Raw genomic sequence first — 22,407 nt, forward strand, 5'->3', positions numbered from 1 at the left:
ATCCATAATCCATAATACTTTCATCCTAATCGTGGTGTTCTTTCCCCCAGTGCTCAACACCTTTTCTGACACCACATAGTCACAACCTCCCATTAGCAACACTTTTAAAGGAAACAGCTATCGCTCAGCTGAACACTTCAACGTTGCCTTCAGCTTATGCATCATGGGGATGGAGGGATCAGTCTGTTACAGTTTTCCATGTCTCCCCCCCCCCCATACATCTGTTCTGCCTGTTTCCATATTAATCTGGTGTTTTTAAAAAATTCCTTTTAAAAATGCAAATATATGAAGATTCAAATTCAAATGCGTACTTGAATATGTATTCCATGCATTTGTCATTTTCAAATAACAGAAATGTCAATTTATAGCAACAGTATCATTCTTTACAATAGCAGAAGAAACAAAACAAAAACAGCTTAGGGTATCTGTTGTGCTGCTGAGACATCAGAGGAGAGCAGAACTTTGTACCAAAGAGAGAGAAGACAGGGTGGGTGTCTTTCATTTGAATTACTTTTATTAACAAATAGAACAGCAGGATACCAAATACCATAAATTTACCATAAGTTTTGATTCCCCCCCCCACCATACCTTCCTTCTCTCCTAGATCAACCAAGGCTAGTTGCTAAACTCTGTTGTACCAAGCCTTAAGGGAGAGGTGTTCTGCTGTTCTCCTGTTCCTGGCAATTTCTAGCTATGCTGCTACAACAAAATACCTATTTCAATACGTATTTTATCTTGTACACACAGTGTACACAGTATCCAACATTCTGTCTGCTACTGCAGGGACTATTGCACTGGCAGATGGGTGAGTTTTAATGTTAACAGAAGAATCCAAGGCAGTAGTTTCACTAGTTTCAAGCAACAGATTGCACAATATATTCTGCAGCCAAGTTCCCAGCAACCTGCTCATGCATTCTCTTGTGCCACAACGTTCTACTGGCATAGAACATTTTACCAGCGGAAAATAGTTCACTGCTAAGCGACTATAACTTAGTGCTATGTTGGATGCAACCCTTCTCAAACATACTTTATCCTTTTAAAAACTACATCGTTTAAAAACACATTTTGGCACTTCGTTTTTGGGGCAGAGAGCTGAATTGCAAAATTCAGAGCAGGACAAAACCCAAAAGATAATTCCATTCTAATCCACGTATTAGCCACAGGAGTTGCGCCATTAGATCAGTTTCACATCAAAATGCAGACCAAACAGAATAGTCTTCCAACTCCAGCACCAAACTAAGAGTCCAGATGGCAGGTTTTAAGTTCCCGGACAAGACAGACAAAGGAGTGTTTTATTTTTATTTTTATTAAAAAATATGAACAGGCAAGGATATGGCATATGCCCTCTGCTGCCCTGGCACCAGGGAGTGCTTCTAGGTGTCATTGTCTGTGGCATGCTTGCTTCTCACTTGTTGTTGTGGATTTTGTCTCCATTCCTTGTAACTTCTGCATGTTTCTCCACCTTGGCTTGTGCTCCCTTACTATAAAAGTTGATGGTTTGCTGTTGGGTATTTAAATATGTTGTAAGTATGTAGGTTGGGGGATTGGAGTCACCTGCAGGCAAGAAAGATGCCGAAGTCTGGAAGCTGGGCGTTTGGAAGCAAATTTCCCCAATTTGGAAGTATCTGATCCCATTTTGAGCCTGAGCCCAAATCCCTCTGAAGTTTGGACTCGGTTCTTAAGAACCTCCCTGGACAACCTACTGGATTAATAGTAATGCAGAATCCCCAAAGTCAGCCTTCAGTGAAGTGGGGGGAAAGTAATTGTTTCAATCCACATGCTTCATTCATATTCTCCCCCCCCCCCAAATCTTGGTGTGGCTTTTAGACACGGCAGTGGAACTGTACCATGGGACTTCAGAACGCAGTGCCTTTCTACCCTTCTTCCCAAACCTGGCCCATGCCATTATTTGGGGAGCTCATTTTGTCAGGTGCTAATTCTTAGCAAGTGCTAAGGTCAAAGCTGTCGTTTCCTCCTTGCTGCTGCTGCCTCTAGCTCGGCTGCCAGGGCTGGGGTGGGAAGGAGAAGAGATAGCCTCAAGGCCGTTAGTCGCCGATCTCTGCCATACCCACTGAGCAAGCAGTCAATCAAGCTATTTCTGCTTTATGAAAGGTTCGCGTTAATTTTGCATTTCTGAAATGCTGAACAGCCACTGTTCTGTCTGTAGGATTTATTGATTCTCCATAGTTCTGAGAAAACAGGTCCCCTATAGCTTTGTATTGCCTCTCAAGCAAAACTCATGCCGGTGGACTCCTTGATAATAATTAGACTTTGATCTTTTTTCTTCCCCCTTCCCTCCCACCTTCTATTTTCCATAGCAAAAGCAAGCCAGCTCCACAAATTTCACCCAGCAAATCAGTGGGAGGAGAATTCTGTGTGGCTGCCGTCTTCGGGTCGTCGAGGTCGTGGTTTGCAAGCAATCCAGGTCTTAAAAGGGAGAAAGGTTTGTGAGCTCAGAAAACAATGCATAAACAAATATGTACTCTATAGTGCAAAGCTGCTTCATATTGGCTTGGCCCATTGGTCCATCTAGCCTAGTGTTGTCTTCTCTGACTGGAAGTAGCAGTGCAGGTGCTCAGGCACCCAGAAGGAAGTCCCATTATTCACTACCTGATACTTTTAGTTGGATGTTCAGGGGGTTGAGCTGGGATGTTCTGCATGTGAAGCAGCTTCATTCCATAGAGAAAGTGGAGCATCTGTTCTGCTTGCAGAAGGTCCAAGGTTTAATCCCTGGCATCTCCAGCTAGGGCCGGGAAAGATTCCTTGTGGGCCAATCAATGTAGATAGTACTGAAGGAAGTAGACCAGGGTTTCCCAAATTTGGGTCTCCAGCTATTTTTGGACTACAGCTCCCATCATCCCTAGCTAGCAGGGGCAGTGGTCAGGGACGATGGGAACAGTAGTTCAAAAATAGCTGGAGACCCAAGTTTGGGAAACCCCGAAGTAGACCAGTCGTTTGACGCCATATAAGCTCCTTATGTTCCTAATTTAGGTGTTCTGCCTTTCTATCCTCCCAATCACTTTGAGGTAGGTTAGGCTAGGACAGAGAAAGAGTGACTGGCCTAAGGTCTCACACAATGTGTGGGGCTTGAACCCCTTCACTCTGAGTCCCACATTCTAACGCATAGATGGAGAACCTTTGGTCCTCCAGATGTGGCTGGACGATGTCTCCCATCATCACTGGCTGAGGCTGATGGGAGTTGGAGCGCAACAACATCTGGAGCACCACTATGTCATGCTAACTCAGGGAAGGGCCCTGGCACATTGGTTGAGCATCTGCATTGCATGCAAAAAGAATCCCAGGCTGAGTCACTGGCAACACAATTGGGGAGCTTCCCCTATCCAGAGCTCCATAGAGCTGCTGCCAGTCAGTGCAAACAATGCTGAGCTGGATGGACTCAGTATAAGGCAGCTTTTGAAGTGCTCTGCCACTGAGCTATGGTCCTTTCTCAGCAATGTTTGTGGACGCTGCCATAATTCTGGCTCTAGAGGAGAAGTGCCAATCATGGTGGCAGAAGGAAGGAAAAGCAAAGCAGCACTCACAACAGTGTGCAAGCAAGGGAAGGAAAATATCTGGAATCCATTGGAAGCTGCCTTTGATCCATATAGCTCAAGATTATCTGCTCTGACTGGCAGTGGCTCTGCAGGGTTTCAGGCAAGGAGATATTCCCAGCACTGCTTAGAAGTGTCAAGGGTTGACCTTGGGACCTTCTGCATGTAGAAGAGATGTTCTCCCACTGAGATGTTCTCCCATGGCCCTTCACCGTGGGAATTCCTGGGTCCAAAAGAATCTTGTAAGGAGCCCAAGGCTTGCACACTTTGAACTTTGTGCTTGTCTTTTTTTGGGGAAATTTTACAAAGCAGATAATGCAAACTGTTCACAATCTAGTCTTTGGAGCATTTATTTTAGCATTTATTTATCTTTGCAAAATATCCTCAGCAAAAGTAAAAAAGAAAAAAAAAGTCAGATCCCTGCCCTGAGAGTCTTGCAGTCAGACGTTGGCAGGGGGTCGAGACAAAAAGGGTGGTGAGAAAGGGAGAGGCGATATTAACATGAGCTGGATCACTGAGTGCAATCCTATACATATTACTATTACTATTATTATTATTATTAGTAGTAGTAGTAGTAATATACCACCTTTCATCCAAAGTTTGCAGGGTGGTTCACAACAGAAAAATACAAAATATTTTTTTAATTATATTTTATTAAGTTTCAACATTTTGAACGAATACAGTCAAAACACAATTTCATCTTTTCTCTTATTTTTGTTGGCTTCCCATCCCCTTTTCTATGGAGTTGTTGTTTCTCACCTCCTGCACTGTATCTTCTATCAAATCATAGCCACAATATTATAATCTAGTTACTTCTGTTGCTATTAAGTATGCAAAACACTTAATGGATGTGGGAAGGCAGGCAGGTGGGGCCTGAGCGAGGGCAGGCTGAGATTGGTGGGGCTGTGGCCCTTTCGTCCACACAGACCACCCTCCACTACATTAGAGGATGAAGGTGGTTGCGTAGCATTTGCTAATGAATAAAAGAAATCCCAATGTCTTTTCAATCTTCTTCTTCCCCAACAGATCAGTCCAAACAGTTTGTCGTGGAGTCTCTCTACATCATCAGCTGCTACGGTACTTTGGTGGAGCATGTGCTGGAACCGCGGCCCCTCAGCACTGCCCCAAAGATAAGCGACGACACCCCATTGGAAATGGTGACTTGTCCAAGGGCCAGCTGGACACTTGTTAGGTAGCCTTCCTTTTCCTAACTTCTGCTCCTGCTTCATTTTGCGCTTGCAGTTAGAGGTTCTTTTTCTCGGGTCCGATTCAGAAGTTGCAGCCTCCAGGGGATCCAGTTCCAGGGCGTTCCACAGTTTTAATCACAGGTGGAGGTGTCAGAGCAAAATGTATGTGGGAATTCCCTTTTCATGCAACTCACATGCCACAGGAAAAAAACTGAATTTTGCAGTCAGGGTAAATTGTCTACTGAACTAGACAGACCCAATGGTCTGACTCAGTATAAGGCTACTTCTTATGTTTTTATGTTCCCAATTACAACATATATATTGCCGCTGTTGGAATAGCTCAGTTGGTAGAGCATGAGGCTCTTAAACACAAGGTTGTGGGTTCGAGCCCCAAGTTGGACAAAAGATTCCTGCATTGCAGAGGGTTGGACTAGATCAGTGGTTCCCAACCTTTTTTTTGGCCATGACCCACCTAAGCATCTCTAAAATCCCGATTCCCACCCCGAGTGACATATGTCTTATTATCCAAAAAGTGAACTCCTATTCATGTGGAGGAAGCCTAAAAGGCCATTAACTTGGTCTAACTCATTCTCAAATTGCCCCTCCCAAAAAATCAAATTGCCCCCCCCCCGTGGGGCATGTGCCCCACGTTGGGAACCACGGGACTAGATGATCCTTGTTGTCCATTTCAACTCCACAATTCTTTGATTCTATATGGGGATCTGGAGTCTACTCACGTTGGTGTGTACTCTGAGCTTAACTATAATAATGATAGTCAATTATTCTGCATCAAGTTCACCTGAAATCTGTGCAAAGCGATGACATCTTTTGCCCTGTTCCAGCCTAACTGGGAAAATAGAGTGGAAGGAGGCAGACAGATTGGCCCCACAGAAAGGTCCCGTGGGCCTGATCAAGCCCAGGGGCTGCCAACTCAGCCCTCCGCAGCCTGCAGCGAGCGACTAGACCAATTGTCTTATGCAGGTCTTCCAAGCGGGTGAAGGCTATTTAAAGAAATTAGCCATGACTTACCGAATAAAACCAAAGGAAGATTGCTGAGAAAATATTGTCAGTGCTTTTGACATTTTAAAATATTTTTCAATTGATTTTCTTTTCTTTTTTTCCTGTTTGGTAGGCTCCAATCTTCTTCAGTGCTGGCTTATTCCTGGCTTAGACTAATCAATACATGATTTGCCAAGCAATTGAAGAGAGGCCAGCCCTGATTAAAATGACAACACTGTCTTTCTTTCTTTCTTTCCCAGGGCCATTATTGTCAAAACAAGCAACTTGTAATGGCATTGTGAATTCTAGCGGATCAATATTCTGTAACTTTGCACAACTTCTTTTTCACAGATCCTTAGTTCTTGCAGTGTCATATGATCCATCAGTGCCCTGGGTTAGGATCAGGTCAGGCCTAAGCAATGAGTTATGAGAAGTTGCACAGAAGTGGCAAACCCACATCCCCCAGAAACATGCTTTTAAAAAACCCTTGCTGGGTTTCTGTGGCGGCCAATGAAGGGGAAAGTAGAAAAATATGTTAATTCAGTGACTTCATGTCACACATTTGTCCAAGTAAGCATTTTGTTTAAAAAGTCTTAATTCATCAGCATTTTAGTTTGAGTTTCTTCTAATGTCCACATTTCTGTATGCAATTTTGCCCATTGTATCCATTTTTGCAAAACAAGATTCCACAACATAATGCATTTTTTGCATGTTATTTTCACAGATATATGCATCTTTATGCACACTTAGCCCTAGAGTATGTGAGGGTTTTTTTTACACATTACAAGAGTGAAGAACTGAACTACAAAATTCAGAGTAGTGTGAATTTTGAAGGATGGCTGTGTTTGCGTATTGTTTCAGAAAGTGCAAAATTGATGGGTTTTTCTGTAAACATGGACCGAATTGGATTTCTTCCCCACCCTTAACTAGACCACTGGTTCATCTAGACAGGGGTCTCCTCAGACTAGCAGCATCTCTCCACTTTTCGAAACAATATGCAAACTGAAACGGCTGCCATACTTAGAAATCCACACTTCTCCATATTTTGCTGTGCTGTTCTCCAGCCAAATAATGTGTACCAAAAATGCATATACTAGAGCGGGTATCTTCAAACTTTTCAGACCTGGAACTTTCAACCGAAACGTACATTTAGGACCCCTTTCTGAATCTTTCACCATACGTGCTCCTGTTGCGACCCTCTTTGGATCAGCCTGCAGCCCACTGCTGGGTCCTGACCCACCACCTGAGAACCAGTGTACTCAAGGCAAAGTTTGTATATAAAGGCATACATTACTGAAAATAACATATGAAAACAGATTACACAAGGGAAATTACAAATTTGTATATTATGCAAAATTGCATATAAAGATGTGTGTAGTAGGAGAAATCCACACTCAGATCATGAGGACTTGTTTCTTTAAACAAGAAATTCACAGAACTAATGCAGGAGTTCTTTCCCATCACCTGCTGCCTGTTTGCTGTGAGCCCTGAAGCCAGTTTGATACTGATGTTAGATAGACAAATAATCTGACCTGGTGGAAGTCAGCTCCCCCTGTTCCTAAATTGATCTCTGTGTCAGAAAGAGTAATGTACGAAGCATGCGTGTTTTCACAACTTCTCTTCAGGTTGGGCCACTCCTCACCCCTTTCCCATCTGTGTGTGTGTGTGTATAATATTCCGTGCTTGTACGAAACGACTTTAAATAATTATAAACACTGCACTCTCTTGCATAAATAATCGGATGCGATGACACAGATGCTGATTTTTCTTCCAGCTTAAATATTAATACTCTTTTGTGTTGCTTCCGCAGAACTCCCCAGTGGACTGAACTGCAGCCGCCCTTTAACTTGAATCATCCGCTGCTCCTGGCCGCAGATTCCGTGCAGTGCTACCAGTATCTGCTCGTTGGCTGTAAGTAACTTGGAAAACTCTCCCCTCTGGAAGCTGACCGTGTGGCTCTTTGTTTGGGAAAGGAGAAACAAATCCTCGGGAACTGAAACCTTTGTAGTTGCAACAGCTCCTCTGTCTGGCGTCAATAACCCTTGCGGCACTTTCAGGGTGTTCTGCACCCCCACAAAGGATTCAAATTATGTGCATGCTTATTCCCTCACTGGTGCCACTTCATACTTGCACGTAGTCTTAGACAACAGGAATAGGGAAACCTTTCTCACCCCAGGGCCCGCATTTCCTTATGGGTGACATTCTTGGTGTTGGGTGCCCGGGGAGGAAGGGGCCAGAGAGAAAAGTGGGTGGTGCAACAGATGTGCTACTTATCTTTATATGTTGTTGTTTAGTCATTTAGTTGTGTCCGACTCTTGTTGACTCCATGGACCAGAGCATGCCAGGCACTCCTGTCTTCCACTGCCTCCCACAGTTTGGTCAAACTCATGCTGGTAGCTTCGAGAACACTGTCCAACCATCTCGTCCTCTGTCGTCCCCTTCTCCTTGTGCCCTCCATCTTTCCCAACATCAAGGTTTTTTCCAGGGAGTCTTCTCTTCTCATGAGGTGGCCAAAGTATTGGAGCCTCAGCTTCACCAGCTGTCCTTCCAGTGAGCACTCAGGGCTGATTTCCTTCAGAATGGAGAGGTTTGATCTTCTTGCAGTCCATGGCACTCTCAAGAGTCTCCTCCAGCACCATAATTCAACAGGATCAATTCTTTGGCGATCAGCCTTCTTTATGGTCCAGCTCTCACTTCCATACATCACTACTGGGAAAACCATAGCTTTAACTATACGGACCTTTGTTGGCAAGGTGATGTCTCTGCTTTTTAAGATGCTGTCTAGGATTGTCATTGCTTTCCTACCAAGAAGCAGGCGTCTTTTAATTTTGTGACTGGTGTCACCATCTGCACTGATCATGGAGCCCAAGAAAGTAAAATCTCTCACTGCCTCCATTTCTTCCCCTTCTATTTGCCAGGAGGTGATGGGCCCAGTGGCCATGATCTTCGTTTTTTTGATGTTGAGCTTCAGACCATATTTTGCGCTCTATCTTTATATAGTAGGGTGCATTCCAGCAACACAATAGTAAGAGGCTTCTACACCACAACACACCTCTCCATCCCTCATCCAGGCAAGCAAGAGGCATCAGTCACAGTTTAAGGACACCTTCTGGCTAGGCAAAAGCATGCGAGGAGTGTCTTTAGCAGGGTTTTGGAGGGGTGATAGGGGAAATTCCTGAGGGCCAGGCACAGAGGTCTGGTGGGTCACCTTCACCTCCAAGGCTTGGAATTCCCCACTCCTCATCCTACAATAAAGGGGTTGATTGTTCTGTTTTATTTCAGGGAGAGAGGGTTAGACTCCATTTACAATGATCGTGTGTGAAATAGTGCTTGTCCCACCTTGCACCAATTGTTACCTGGCAGCAGAGGAGAGGAGAGCAGGGCCATTTCGTTGGTGCAACTTCTGGCTCTGCCTCTCCTCAAACTCTTTGCCATCCTAGCAGATCACTAGAAAATCCTACGACTAGGAGTTTGTACCTGAGTTTGCTTATTTCCTCCTTCCTCCCTATCCATTTTCCTTTTGTGTCGTGTCTGTTCAGATTGTAAGCCTGGGAGCAGGGGATCCTGTGTTTATATAGCTCGGGTCACCTCTCGGGTGCCGAGATCAGCAGCGGGGGCCGTCAGAAGGGCAGGGAATGGGAACCAGGAAGAGGCTTTCTCTGAGCCAGCCCCTAACTGGTTGAATTCCCTCCCCACAAAGGTGGACCTAGCACCATCATTCTGCCTTTTCCACCATATGCTGAAAATACGCCTCTTTACCCTGCCTTTTGACATCTGATTTCATAAATATAGACGGGACTTGCTTGGTGCTTGGCGTGATACAGCTGCAGGGATCTTCTTACTTACCTATCCACTGGTAGATCTCTGGTGGATCAGCAAGAATTTCTGACTTCCAATTCTATAACAATAGCCGCAACATTTTGAGCAGTTTTAGTTTTTTTAAGATAAAGAGGCTCAATAGTCTGTAATCCCCCCCTCCCCCCACAAAAAGAACACAGAAAAACCACAGAGAAGTAACTAAAGACTTGGATCAATTCCAGTAAGAAAAGGGAGCTTCCACATTGAGTTAGCTAGTTCCACAGGTTCTAGATCTCAAGGAGGTTTAGAAAAGGCTACAATTTGCTTGAGACAGTATGGAATGCGAATGGATGCACTGAGTTATGTTACTGTATTTTGCTTGTTGCTGATCTTAACCTTCCAAGGGGCCTGGTTGTCATATGGGAAGACATGCTCCTTCTAGGAACTAGAACTCAGACTGCAGAGACCTTGCAAGCTGATTGCGTAGACATTTTAGCAGCAGTTTACGCCAACAGCCTATTTTTGCACACTTTTAATAGTGCCTTTCTGTTTACTGTCAACCTTAACCATTTTGCCAATGAAGTCCCCTTTTAAAACCCCATCCTGCCCTTCAGATGACTGAGTTTTCATGTTGCTGTGTGTTCTTTCACTCTCTTGGGAACTCTTGGCTTGAGATGTGCAAATTTCATCTTGCTCTCTCAGACGCTAATTTGTGCGTGAAAACTGAAAAAGTGGAGACTCTAATTTAATATCTCTACATCCCAGGCAGCAAAGTGGAAGCGCTTAATCCAATCGGCTTGGTTGATGGCAAGCCTCCCGTCGTAATATTCTATGGTATCGGGTAGACGTCTTGGCCCTATCTGGCGCAGGTTGCTATGGGGAGGAGGGCTAGGCTTGTAAATTAATCTTGCTCTTAAAGGGAGAAGGAAAACAATCATCATAAAGAAGCCGAAATGTTTCTATGTAGGAGAAGAAAAGACCAAAGGCCAGAAGGATGCAGCTTGGCCATCTTCTTAGGAATTGTAAACATCCTCTCACCCTTTAAGGTGGGAAAAGAGCAGTGAAGTTTTGCATAAAATATGCATAGATGCAATATATAATCCTACTCAGACTAAGTTAGGTTCATTAATTTCAGTGAGTCTACTCTGAGTAGCTTTCTCCTGCTTCTTAGTCTCTGTGCTGCCTCTTGTAGAAGCAATGCTTTTTTCACTCAGAGCGCACTGGAGCGCAGTTCTGGCACCTCTCAGGTGGGCGCCATTGTGGGCCACCGTTCCCCCCCCCCGTCTCTTGCCTTTACATATTTCTGAGAAGCCCAAAACAAACATTTCAAGTCAAAACAGAAGCTAGCCAGTGTGTGCAAGTCTACTTTTTTTTTTTTGTAGATCTACGACCCCACCTAGGTTGTAGTCACTCCTAGCCTCGATTGGTCAAGCTATGGGGCCAATTCGTATTTCCTTTTTTTCAGTCTGTCTCCCATGTAGCGGTAGCAGGCTTTAAGCTTTCCAGCAAGGCCTCTACCATTGCACACACATGCAATTGCCCAAGCTTCCAAGTTGCCCTGGCCATCTGCCTGAATGTAAAAGAAGAAGGGAGGTGGGAGCGCATTTATTTGACCTACACCAGAACCAGGGGTGGCCACCAAACCAGCTAGGGAGACAGCTTGCCATAGCCTTTAGCACCTCCACAGGCCGTAAACGCAGCTATTGTCAAACCAGAATTTGTGCAGGGCTGCCCCGAGTCGCCTGGAGACTTAATATAACAATTTCATGGTGAGTTCTGGCACCTAAGACTTTTAGAGTCAGCTGTTAGGGTTGGCATAAAATATCCACACCACCTTCAAAGTTTCAAAGGACCAGCTTGCAATTTCGAGTTGGAACTTTCTTGTCATGATTGACACCTCTGTTTTGTCAAGACCCTGCCTGGATGCCCAGCAGTGTGGGACGCTGGCAGTGGCTGCATTTGAGCAAAGAGGCAACACCCGCACACCCGCACTGGCTTCATGTGTGCCATTTTCAACTCCTTCCTCCATCGTTTATTTTCCTTCCCCTTCCCTGCCGCTGCCCCACCACACAGTAGTCATTTGTCAAAAGAATGTATGTTCCCACAACGGACCTCCATGAATGGCGCCTTTCATGAGGGATGGGGACCTCCCAAAGAAAGGTGACCAAACCCCACCATCTCATAGCGGGATCGATGTGCCGAAACAAGGCTTTGCTAAATTGCTGCCTGTGGCTGTGCTTATTTTGCCTAATGCTTTCCATCTTTCGAACCAAAATAATTCCTTAGTTCCTAACCAGCTTTCTTTTGAGTCTTCCAAGGAAACTCCATCAGGGCCAAAGTTGTTTAATAGTAATAATATTCAGCATTCGTAGTCGTTCTTTTCTAATGTGCAAAGCAATGCACACAGGCTGTCTCGGTAATCCTTCAAACAGGGATAGCTCAGTTGGTAGAGCATGAGGCTCTTTATCTCTGGCTCGTAGGGGTTCCAATGCATATTATGGAGCTCCGCTCAAAATTACAACTAAACATCAGGAAGAACTATTTGACAGTAAGAGCTCTTTGACGGGAGATGGAGTTGGGAGGCATAGGCAAACTCGGCCCTCCATATGTTTTTTAGGACTACAACTCCCATCATCCCTTACCACTGGTCCTATTAGCTAGGGATGATGGGAGTTGTAGTCCCAAAACATCTGGAGGTCCAAGTTTGCCTATGCCTGTTGTGGACTCTTCTCCATTGGAGGTTTTTGTGCAGAGATTAAATGGCCATCTGGATGCTTTAGTTGAGATCCTTGCATTGCCGGGGGTTGAACTAGATGACCCTTGGGATCCCTTCAAACTCTACCCTTACATGATTCTGAATCCCCTTGCCTCATCTTAGTTCTGCAATGCCATTGCCTCAGACACCGTGTCGGGTGGTGCTTGGCACAGAAGTCTGTGCTTTGATTTTAGAACACTGTTCTTCCAAAATAGCCCTGAATGTAAAAAAATAAATATAACCGTAGTAATCCTTCAGTTTTGCTCTTGAAAAGAAGCAATGAAACCCCCACGTGGAAAACACACTCTTGATATATGGCCATAGGAATCAGTTATGCCACATTATGAACTTCCTGGGCTATTAGATCCCATTAAATACAAGAAGATGGCAGAAGCCGAGAGCAGGAACCCTACCTGAGCTTGCTTCTACTCTTCCCCCCCCTTAGGGAAATATCTGTTAAGACACAAATGCTCTGCTTACCTGCAGGAGCAAATGTAATGGTCTCACATTAGCCGTGGCGGCCTGCGGTTTGATGCGCTATCGCTTCCGTCAGTATGTTTAATTGCCAGCAAATGGCTAAATGGGAAGTTGGGGGGTGAATGGCCGCGGCTGTCTGCCATGTGAGCGGTAAAAGGGATTCTGGCGCCATTTCAGGGTCGCGATTTGTATCTGTCTATCAGAGCTCAGAATGCAGGCCGTTTTCTCTTGGTTTCAGACCCTCTGTATAGCATTTCTGCCAATTGTTTGGCTCCATTAAGTGTGCGGCGGTGGAGCAGGGAGGCGGGTGTGTTGGGGGGGAGGAGAGGAATAAAAGCTTGAATGGTCCGAGCCGCAAGGGGCTACGGATAAGCCCTTTCTTTGTCCGGAGCTCGGAACACTGCATTAGGTCTCATTATCCATTTATAATAAGTGACCTTTGCCCCCCGAGGTCATTGAAGAAATACTCTGTGTGCTTTGCTAACAGAAGGTACCCCTCGATCAGCCGACAGACGCAACAATGAACCGTCTGATAGTCTGGTCGCACAGGGTATACTTTTGGGGCGGCGGGGGAGGCAAAAGGTTTATAAATATACAGCTTGATGCCAAAGCCTCCTCTCCCATCGCTTTAATCTTTTTTGGACAATTCACGGGCAGCCAGGGGAAGGTCTCAGCTCCTCGAGAGGGAGAACGTATTTGTACATTTTATTTTAACCTGCACACACGCTGCTTGAATTTAGCTACGTGTGACCTTTACACTGATACTAGTGAATGGTTTTATTTATTTATCTAGATTTTAAAATAAAAAAATTGCAACAGCAGCGTCGAACAGCTGGAACAAGGACAGTGTTGTCTGGATGGAGCAAGTGTCCAAAAGTGGTTCTGGAGGGTGGGATGAAGTGGGCTTGTAACCTGTGTGATTTCGGGGGGGGGGGGATGATTGGTGACATCTGCTGCAGAAACTTGAAGGCAGAATTATCATATTGTAACCTACCTGGGGATAATAAAGAGTAGTTTTTTAACACACACACACACACACACACACACACACACACACACACACACACACACTTCTGCTCAAGGCTATTCTAGGAACACTGGAAGTTGCCTTATACTTTGTCAGACCTTTTCTCCATCTAACTCAGTATCGTCTGCCCTGACCGGCAGCAGCTTTCCAGAGTTTTGAGAGGGGATGTTCCCAGCTCTAATGGGATGTGCCAGGGATTGAACCTGGGGCCTTTGGCATGCAAAGCGGATGCACGACCCCTGAGCTGACTGTTTTGGCTAGTTCCCTATACTGTGTACAATACACTTTGAATCTTGGCATACCATAAGAACAAAGGAAACTTCTTTTTATATCAGTTCAGAGTTTTTGCCCATGAAGCCTGGTATGGTCTACACAGGCTAGCAGCAGCAGTTCTCAATGATCTCAGGCACAGAAGGGTCTAGCGCATCTATTGTTACAGGATCATTCTTTCTTACTTACAAAAACTAACTAACAAACTGGAGATCTGAGGGACTGGACCTGGATCCTTTTGTATACCAAGTATGTGTTCTATCCCTGATCTAAAGCAACAACCTTATATTCAGTGCAGTGTAGTGCAGGGGTAGTGAATGTGGTGCTCTTCGGACGCTGTTAGACTGCAAGTCTCATCATCCTTGACTATTGGACTTGGGCTGATGGGAGTTGGAGTTCATCAACATCTTGGGCTGATGGGAGTTGGAGTCCAGCCATGTTGACTACCCCTGGTATAGTGGGTGAAGGATGTGAATGTGGAACCTGTCCTCCTGATAATGTTGGACTCCAGCTCTCATCATCCTTAACCATTGCCTGTGCTGACTGGGGCTGATGGGAGTTGTAGTCCAACAACAGTGTTCTTCAACCCTGGATCAGATGTTGTTGGACTACAACTCCCATCACCCTTGACCATTGGCCGTGCTAATTGGGACTGAAGGGAGTCCAACATTTTCTGGAGGGCCACAGATTCTGTTTTCCACAGTTAATGGGTTTTTCCGACCATACCGGCACCTTGAAGTGCACCCAGACACACAGTAACATACTCCCCCTAACCCCATTATACAAGTAAAAGAACAACGAACTTTAGATCATGTGTTGGGTTCTTCCCCCACCCCACTCCATTTCCCATAATCATGTCATATGGAAAGGGCACCTTCTGTTTACGGGCATTCTTCTTGGTCAGATATATAAAATTTATGGAAAAAGGCCTACAGAAATTAGGAGGAGGCTGATGGCAAGAATTAATATATTAACTGGTCTGCAACATTCTTTGACAAATTGCTTACTAAATACATCAAAATTGATTGGCCGCTGTGTGTTTTTTGAATTGACAAATGAGTGCATTAAAGGAAGGAGAGAAATCCATTAATTACAGCTGCCCTCGACCGTAGGAAATGTAATGATATAAATATAGATTTTGTTAAAACAAACAAACAAAAAACTAACCCCCATCACCCCCTGACTTTTGCTGTAGGGTTTGCTGGTAAGCTTACACGACATATCTTCACTATTAAATCTCTGCTGGGAGGTATTGCAGTGAGCAATTGATCTTGAAACGTGTGTGCTGGGTGGGTGCCTTTTTGTTGTGTTAAGATGTGACACCACGTGCCACAACATGGTTAGGTTCAAGCTTTCTACAAGGATCTCTTTCCACGTTGACTTATCTACCATGAAACATGATGATTTGAAGGGTGGGGGTCCAGGGTGGTGCTCTTCAACCTGGACCCTCAGAAGTTGGTGGTTTACAACTCCCATCATCCATTGACTAAGCTGGCTGGGCATCACGGGAGTTGTAGTCAAGCAACACCTGGAAGCCACAGATTAAAGAACTAAGGTTCTAAGGTTCAGTGAGGTGACACGGTCAAGCCTATTATAATAGAATTGTAGAGTTGGAAGGGACACAAGGGTCATCTAGTCCAACCCCCTGCAATGCAGGAATCTTTTGCCCAACATGGGGCTCAAGCCTGAGATTAAGAGTCTCATGCTCTACCAACTGAGCCATCCCAGCTTCTTGTATTGAACCTCATTTTGCCCAATGTGAACTGAGAGTGGCCCATATCTGGCAACCGGTATTCTCTCACAGCTATGTATTGTGAAGAATATTCTGCCATGGTGAGCAAGGTATATTTCAGGTATCCATATCCACCTTTGCGCTGAGGAAGAGGTAAGGGGGGCTCTTTTTCCCTTCCACCACCCGTCCTCTGATATCTCAGCAAACCAGGGGACTTAGGCTGTCTAGGTTATGAATGACCAGTTGACTTTAATCCCAGCTAGGGTGGCCGCTTGCACATTGCTAGAAAAGGACAAAAGAGAGCACACATCTCCATACATTTTTCATATGGAGGGCAGCACATTGGCTAGACCTGCTTGAAGTTTAAGCCCCACGGTAATGTGGAAGAAGTATGGAGAAACACATGTTGTACTGGTGGCAATGTTCAGTTTTGCCCTGAATCTCTATGGCATTATTTGAAGACTATCCCTATTTGAACCAATCCCACTGTCTGCCTCTTCTGGTCTAAATAGTAGCTGTGCTTTTACAATAAGAAACTGATGGTGCTTTATCCACATTTCAACATTTTGTAACTTCTGGTAAATAACAGAGTGATGTATATACATTGCCTTGTGTTGTCCAAGCAGAAAGTTAAATATTCATATTGTCTCGGTTCTTCCTTTCGATGTCATTTTTTTAAAGCTTGCTATGAAATGTTACCTCTAGTGAGTTTTGCTTCTGCTTCCCAGAATTAGACTTGGTTTAGATACAGTAATTAAGCCAGGCATCATCATTGTCAAGATGACATAGAAGTCAACATGAGCTAATTGAAAGCCCGACTTGTTACTTTCTGGACTAGATTTTAGTTCTCCTGCATATAAAGACCTTAGAATCCTTAGAAAACTATAGGGTTTATTTGCTCAACACAAACTTAGAAGCAGAGGAATTAAGAGTAGACACAATGAAATTAATGGACCCAAGTCAGTTGTGTCCTTTATTTTCACTGAGGCTACTCTAAGCAGGACTAGCATTGGATACAAGCCAGAGTCGGTTGCTCTAATTTCACACTTGGAAATATGTGGTGACCTGAACTGGTGAGTCAGTGAACATTGGCACCTTTGACTTGTGTCCCTTTGACGTGATTGCATCAGATTTTCAGGAACATGTTGCAGTTACGAGATGGAATGGAAAGCTGGCTCTCCAAGGGCGAAGTCTTCCTGACCACGAGTTTCAGGGCGTCTCACACCTGCTTCCGCCTATGTGGCAGTTCTCCTGGGGAAAATGTTGGGGACCCACTGGTGACTTAAGCTTTGACACCATTCTGAGTGCTCACAACTTGTATTCTTCAGATTACCATTCACCTAGGCATGCAGCACAGCAATAGCCAGCAATGGATATTGTTGGACTCCGATTCCCATCAGGCCCAGTCAGCATGGCCAACAGTCAGGGATGATGGGAGATGTAGCACAATGACACCTGGAGGGCACCACACTGGCTATCCCATGATGTAGACTCTTCGATTTTCAGTTTTTGCTCAGAACTAGTGTTGCGCCAAATGTCCTCTGATATCAGCGTTTGCCTTCAGTATGAGCGCATTTGCTGCAGTTGAAGGAGCTGCTGAAACTGTTGAGTTCATCACTGCTTCTTTTAACCACACCTAATCTTAGATCCTATTGACATTGTTGCTTTAGACTTGGCAATGGGAATGACATTGGCATAGAGTCCCCAGAGCTAACAGGGCTCTGTGGCCAGGAAGGAAGATGGGGTGTCAAGGAGAACAGCACCAGAGTGACCCAAATATGTATTTGGGAAAGGGAAGCACTTTTTGCTGCTCGGGAAAGCTGGCACGAAATGAAGGAAGTCGCTTTGGCTTAGCCCCGTTGGAAACCTTCACCTGCCAAAGAACTTGTAGTTGCAAAGCCCACTTCCATGGCCCGCTACAGAAGGTACACAGCCTGCAGAAGGTCCCAGGGTCAACCCCCAGCACCTCCTGGTACGGCAGGGAGAGAGCCCCCTTCCAGAAATGCTGGAGCCCCTGCCAGTCAGTGCAGACAATACTGAGCTAGGTGGATTGATAGTTCGACTCGGTATAAGTGCAAGTCCCTGTGTTTCACTCTGGTGAAATCAAAAGCGGTTGTCTCAATCAATCATTTCCCCGCCCCAAACACTTTCTGTGAAACTCAATGTACGGTGATTTCAAGGAGCGGAAACCTGGCCCCATGTCGCTGCCCAAGACTCCTCATATTAAGTGGTAAGGTCATTGCGATAAGCACTTCCGTGTCTTAACACAACCTTTCGCGAGCCAGCCTGCATTACCTCTCGTTTACTTGAAAGGCGTTTGTAAGTGGAAACGTCAGCGTCCACGGCCCATGGGGAAACAAAAAGGAGGGTTCCCCCTCCCTCTCCTTAAGACCTGACTGTGTTGCCCTTTTCCTGAAGACAGAGAGGTTAAGTGGTGAAAGGAAGTACAAATAATTCCTTTTGCCGAGCGTATGACAGAGCAAAATGAGTAGAAACAGGGCAGGCTTCCGTTCTTCCATCGAGCCGAACTATCTCGGACAGGTGGAGCCTCTCTGGGGGCTCAGAAAACGCTGCCCCCCCTTGCTCTGTGCAGCCGTTTCATAAACAGACCCAACCAAGATGTAGTCATCAACTTGGGACTGTTTATGCAGATGTGAGAAATTTGCTGCGATCTTTACATCCCTTTGTGGCTCTGGGTGTGTCCATGTTCGTTGTATCTCGGTAGTAAACACTGGTCTGTCCCCTGTGTGGCTCTCAAACGCTGGGAGTAGTTCTGAGGGCAGGAGGGGGGGAATTAAAATAACTTTCAGATGCCTACAAACAACAATAACATGCTGAAATGGTTCTTTTTTGCTGCTCTCGCTTGGTCATCTGGAACTTCTTAAAAAAGATGGTGGTGGTTGGAGAGTGTTTGGGGAGGGGGGTTTCCATCAATGCGGAGAGGTCAGTTTTCAAAGCGGCGTGCGAGGGTTTAGCTGTGCGAGCCCTCCTGACGCTAATGGGAGTCAAACGGCTAAATCCCCGCGCTCCGCTTTGAAAATTTACTACTAAGCCTCTTGACTTCTCACTACATACTTTGATTGTAACAGTAATCCATGGTTAACATAATTTTCCCGACAATAATGTCAAACATACTTTTGAAGTCGGTGAATTATAGAAAGAAGTTACCTCTTCCGTAACTCTTTAAAGATGGCCCCATCAGGCTGATTTCACAGTAGGCCCTCGCCCCTGAGTTTATTCTCCAACACAAGAGAAGAATGTATTTGTTGCCGCTGTTTGGATCTTTGGCTGCAGGCTCTCTGTGCTTAAAAAACCCAACGCTACTCAGTTGCATGTTGCTCACACAGCCCCAGTCTTAACAGGGGTGCCTTTCACAAGGGTGTATGCCTTTTTGTACTAAATTTGGTCCTGACCTCACAAATGCTTTTTTTAAAAAATGACTTGCAGAATGTGGGTAGGCCTACACATCTTGTAACTCCCCAGCCATGTGCATTAAATGCACTGCAGGCAGGGGGTCAGCTCACTAAACACTTCTTTATTATTTATTTGATAAACTCCCAGATAAGTTTATAACAGTTTTTAAAAAACGAGACCGTCCCCTGCCCACAGACTTACAATCTGAAGGACGCAACACAAAAGGAAAGGGGATTGGGAGGGAGGAGGGTGGAAAGCCAACTTTGAGCACTATTTCATAGATTAAAAAGATCTTACAGTGTGTTCTTTTTCAGAGTAGGGAGTGCTAAAGCAAGCTTTTTGCAGCTGCTTCTTCACTGGGCGATGGATGGAACCAAGCAGGTCTTCCCTTCATGAAGATGATATCCCTGAAAAGCAGATGGAGGAGCTTCCTAATAGCCCTGGGTCCCTTGGCGGATGGTTGAGGATAGCAAGAGCCTCCCTTCTGCTCTCCAGTCATAGAGCACCTAGCAGTTAGCGCTGGGTGTTCTTTCTGACACCGAGAGCAGAAGCAGGCTCCCTGCAGTTGCTCCCTCACTGGCCAATGGATGGGGCCAAGCTGATCTCTCCCTTGCCAAAATCTGCTTCCTGGGAACCTTGTCAGTTGATAGTCATGTGCGGTGAAGGTGATTATTGACCCAGGGCCACCAGGGCCAACTTAAGACGTTTTGCCGCTTGAGGCAAAACAGAAAATGGCACCCCCTGCTGCTGCTGCTGCTTCTCCCGCCACTGCTACCTCATGCCTTCTCCTCCTCCTTCTCCACCTGAGGTATCTAGAGGCAGCCCGGGGAAGCCCTGACATTCAATGTTGACTAAAATAATGAGATTGGTCCAAATGCGAGTGTGCATCAGGCCCTCCAGTCCCGTGGGTGGAGGCCAGTGTCTTTCCTTTTCCCTAGGAGCAAAGTTGTCGGGGAGGCTGCAAGCATCAGGAGCTCTGGCGGCCCGAAATGGGAAGCTTCAGTTTTGTGGGCAGCTTCTCAGTATGGTGAGGGAGCAGAACTGCATTTTGGATCATCATCATCTTGGGCAGTGAATCAGGCTCATTCAAGCTAGCCAATGGACCCTCCTGGACAGGAAGGGCTATATGAGACTTCCTCTTTGGACTAAGACCATGTGTGATCCAAAAGGTCTTCCAGACTGTCTCCTGTAGACAGTAGTGAGTTAGATGGACCAATTGTCTGGCCCTCAATATAAGGCAGTTTTCATGTGCCCTGAGTAGCTTGCCTTGCCTTGCCCAAGCTAGCTTGCTGCCCTCGGGTGTGGTGGAGGATACTATCCCATGTGGAAGCAACGTTCAGTTGCCCCTCTGGTACAGAGTGGGGTGGTGCCAATTTGCCCTTCAGCCCCAGTGGCTGTTTGATGAGGGTGTGCTTTGCCTGGTTTTATTTCAATCTTCCCAGGTCATCATCCAATGTGAATGTCAGTGAATACACACATTCATACACATATATCCTGGATTCTGGCAATTTTGAGTCAGTGGCCCTATTAAAACGACAGCTTACTAGATACCTATATATCCATCTCTATCTCTATTTAAGTTCAGCATGGTTCCACAACACTGAGTTTCTTCTGTGGGGGTAAGCAACACACCTGCAGTCGTCGAGAACCCACCATGTCAAAGATCTCTCTGCAGCACACAGAGATGTCTGTTTCGTAATTATACCCTGTCTGTGACTGTTCTCCTGGGAGGAATGTAATGAGAGGAAAAGGAAACCAGATCTCTGCATTGAGCTGCTGATAGAAAACCTGAAAAGATTAATAATTGAGCATCTATTGTCCCCTTGTGTCGGAGGGCAAGGAAGAGCTGCAGTGGATCACACGAGCAAGATGTGCTGCTTTTAGGGATTTGGGCTGCTTTGTCGTTTTTAATCGCTGCAGCACCGTGTGGTTCTGCTCCTGCAGGGATCAGGCCGCAATTGTTCAGCACCCTTTTAGCTCCTTTATGTACCACTGATGTGGCTTTTGTGCTTTCTTTTCATAAATCCAGATAAATAAAAAAATACATCAGGGAAAAAGATCCCAAAGTTAAGAGCATCAGAAGAGCCTTGCTAGATCACATAATCTAATCCAAGATCCCGCAGCCTCTAATGCATGGCAGAAAGAGGAGGAACTGCGTCGCTTAAAAAAGAGAGCAGAGGGGACAGATTTTGCATAGAATTTGCATATCCTGATTTGTAAGTACTGATAGGGATGTAGGAAACTGACTTACCCTGAGTCAGGCCACTGGTCCTTCTAGCTTGGTGTTGGCCGGTGTCCGCAGAGGACACTCCCAGACCTACCTATTGAACCTGGGACCTTCTGCATGTGGGCAGATGATCTGCCACCAAGCTAAGACCCTTTGCCAGATCTCTATATCAGGCATAGGCAAACTCGGCCCTCTGTATGTTTTTGAGACTACAATTCCCATCATCCCTTACCACTGGTCCTGTTAGCTAGGGATGATGGGAGTTGTAGTCCCAAAACATCTGGAGGGCCGAGTTTGCCTATGCCTGCTCTAAATGCAAATCTCCAAAAATTTAAATAGCCATGCAATGCATCACAGCATAGTGGGGAAAGCTATGTTCAGGGGATCTCTGTGTTTGCTCGTTCTGCTCTCCAGGTGCTGTTAATGGTTCAGGGCGCCTCCTGCTGCTCTGCCTCCTTTTGGTTCTTTATTTTAAAACTGGACTTGGACTGGGTAGCCCTTCCACGACAGGACTGTTCCACCATAGAGTAGGAAACATGACCACCCTAGAAGAGAGCCTGCACAAGCCAAGGTAGCTACTCTGGGGTTCCACTCGCACCCCAGTCCTGGTGACTTTGACAAAATGAATTCTGTTTGGCCCCCTCCCCCCAATAAAAAAAAATGGTGTTGAATATCAAGCTTGCCTCCAAGCGCCTGAGTTGTTAAAAAGTATGCATTTCTCCAGGTCAGCCATGAGCCAGCAGGAAAAACAAAGGCCTCATTCACACAAACAGCAGATGTGACATTAAAGCCGTTCCTGGACTGAATGCTAGTGACAGCCCTGCCCTGTCATCTTCAACTCTCTGAACTAAACTATTCACCCTCCTGGTTGTTGGCCTGGCTCAAGCAAATAGCAGATGAGGTGGCAAAAGTTCATTGCTGGCAGGGTGGGTGCGGGAATCACATGGTTTGGATGCCACCCCATGAGCAG

The 22,407-nt window shown here is 45.6% G+C and overlaps 1 protein-coding gene across 7 annotated transcripts in view; it reads left to right on the plus strand.

Annotated features, from left to right (window-relative positions):
- The window catches only part of BCAS3 (BCAS3 microtubule associated cell migration factor), a 470,437-nt gene that overhangs the window by 207,484 nt on the left and 240,546 nt on the right, over positions 1-22,407 (plus strand). For all 7 annotated transcript variants that reach the window (XM_081172929.1, XM_081172926.1, XM_081172924.1 and 4 more), the window contains 3 exons: positions 2,319-2,443; positions 4,578-4,743; positions 7,548-7,648. In XM_081172929.1, the coding sequence (XP_081029055.1) occupies positions 2,319-2,443; positions 4,578-4,743; positions 7,548-7,648 (392 nt within the window). The remainder of the gene's footprint in view (positions 1-2,318; positions 2,444-4,577; positions 4,744-7,547; positions 7,649-22,407) is intronic.

This window comes from Podarcis bocagei (assembly GCF_964188305.1).
Source record: "Podarcis bocagei genome assembly, chromosome: 15".
Classification (NCBI taxonomy): Eukaryota; Metazoa; Chordata; class Lepidosauria; order Squamata; family Lacertidae; genus Podarcis; species Podarcis bocagei.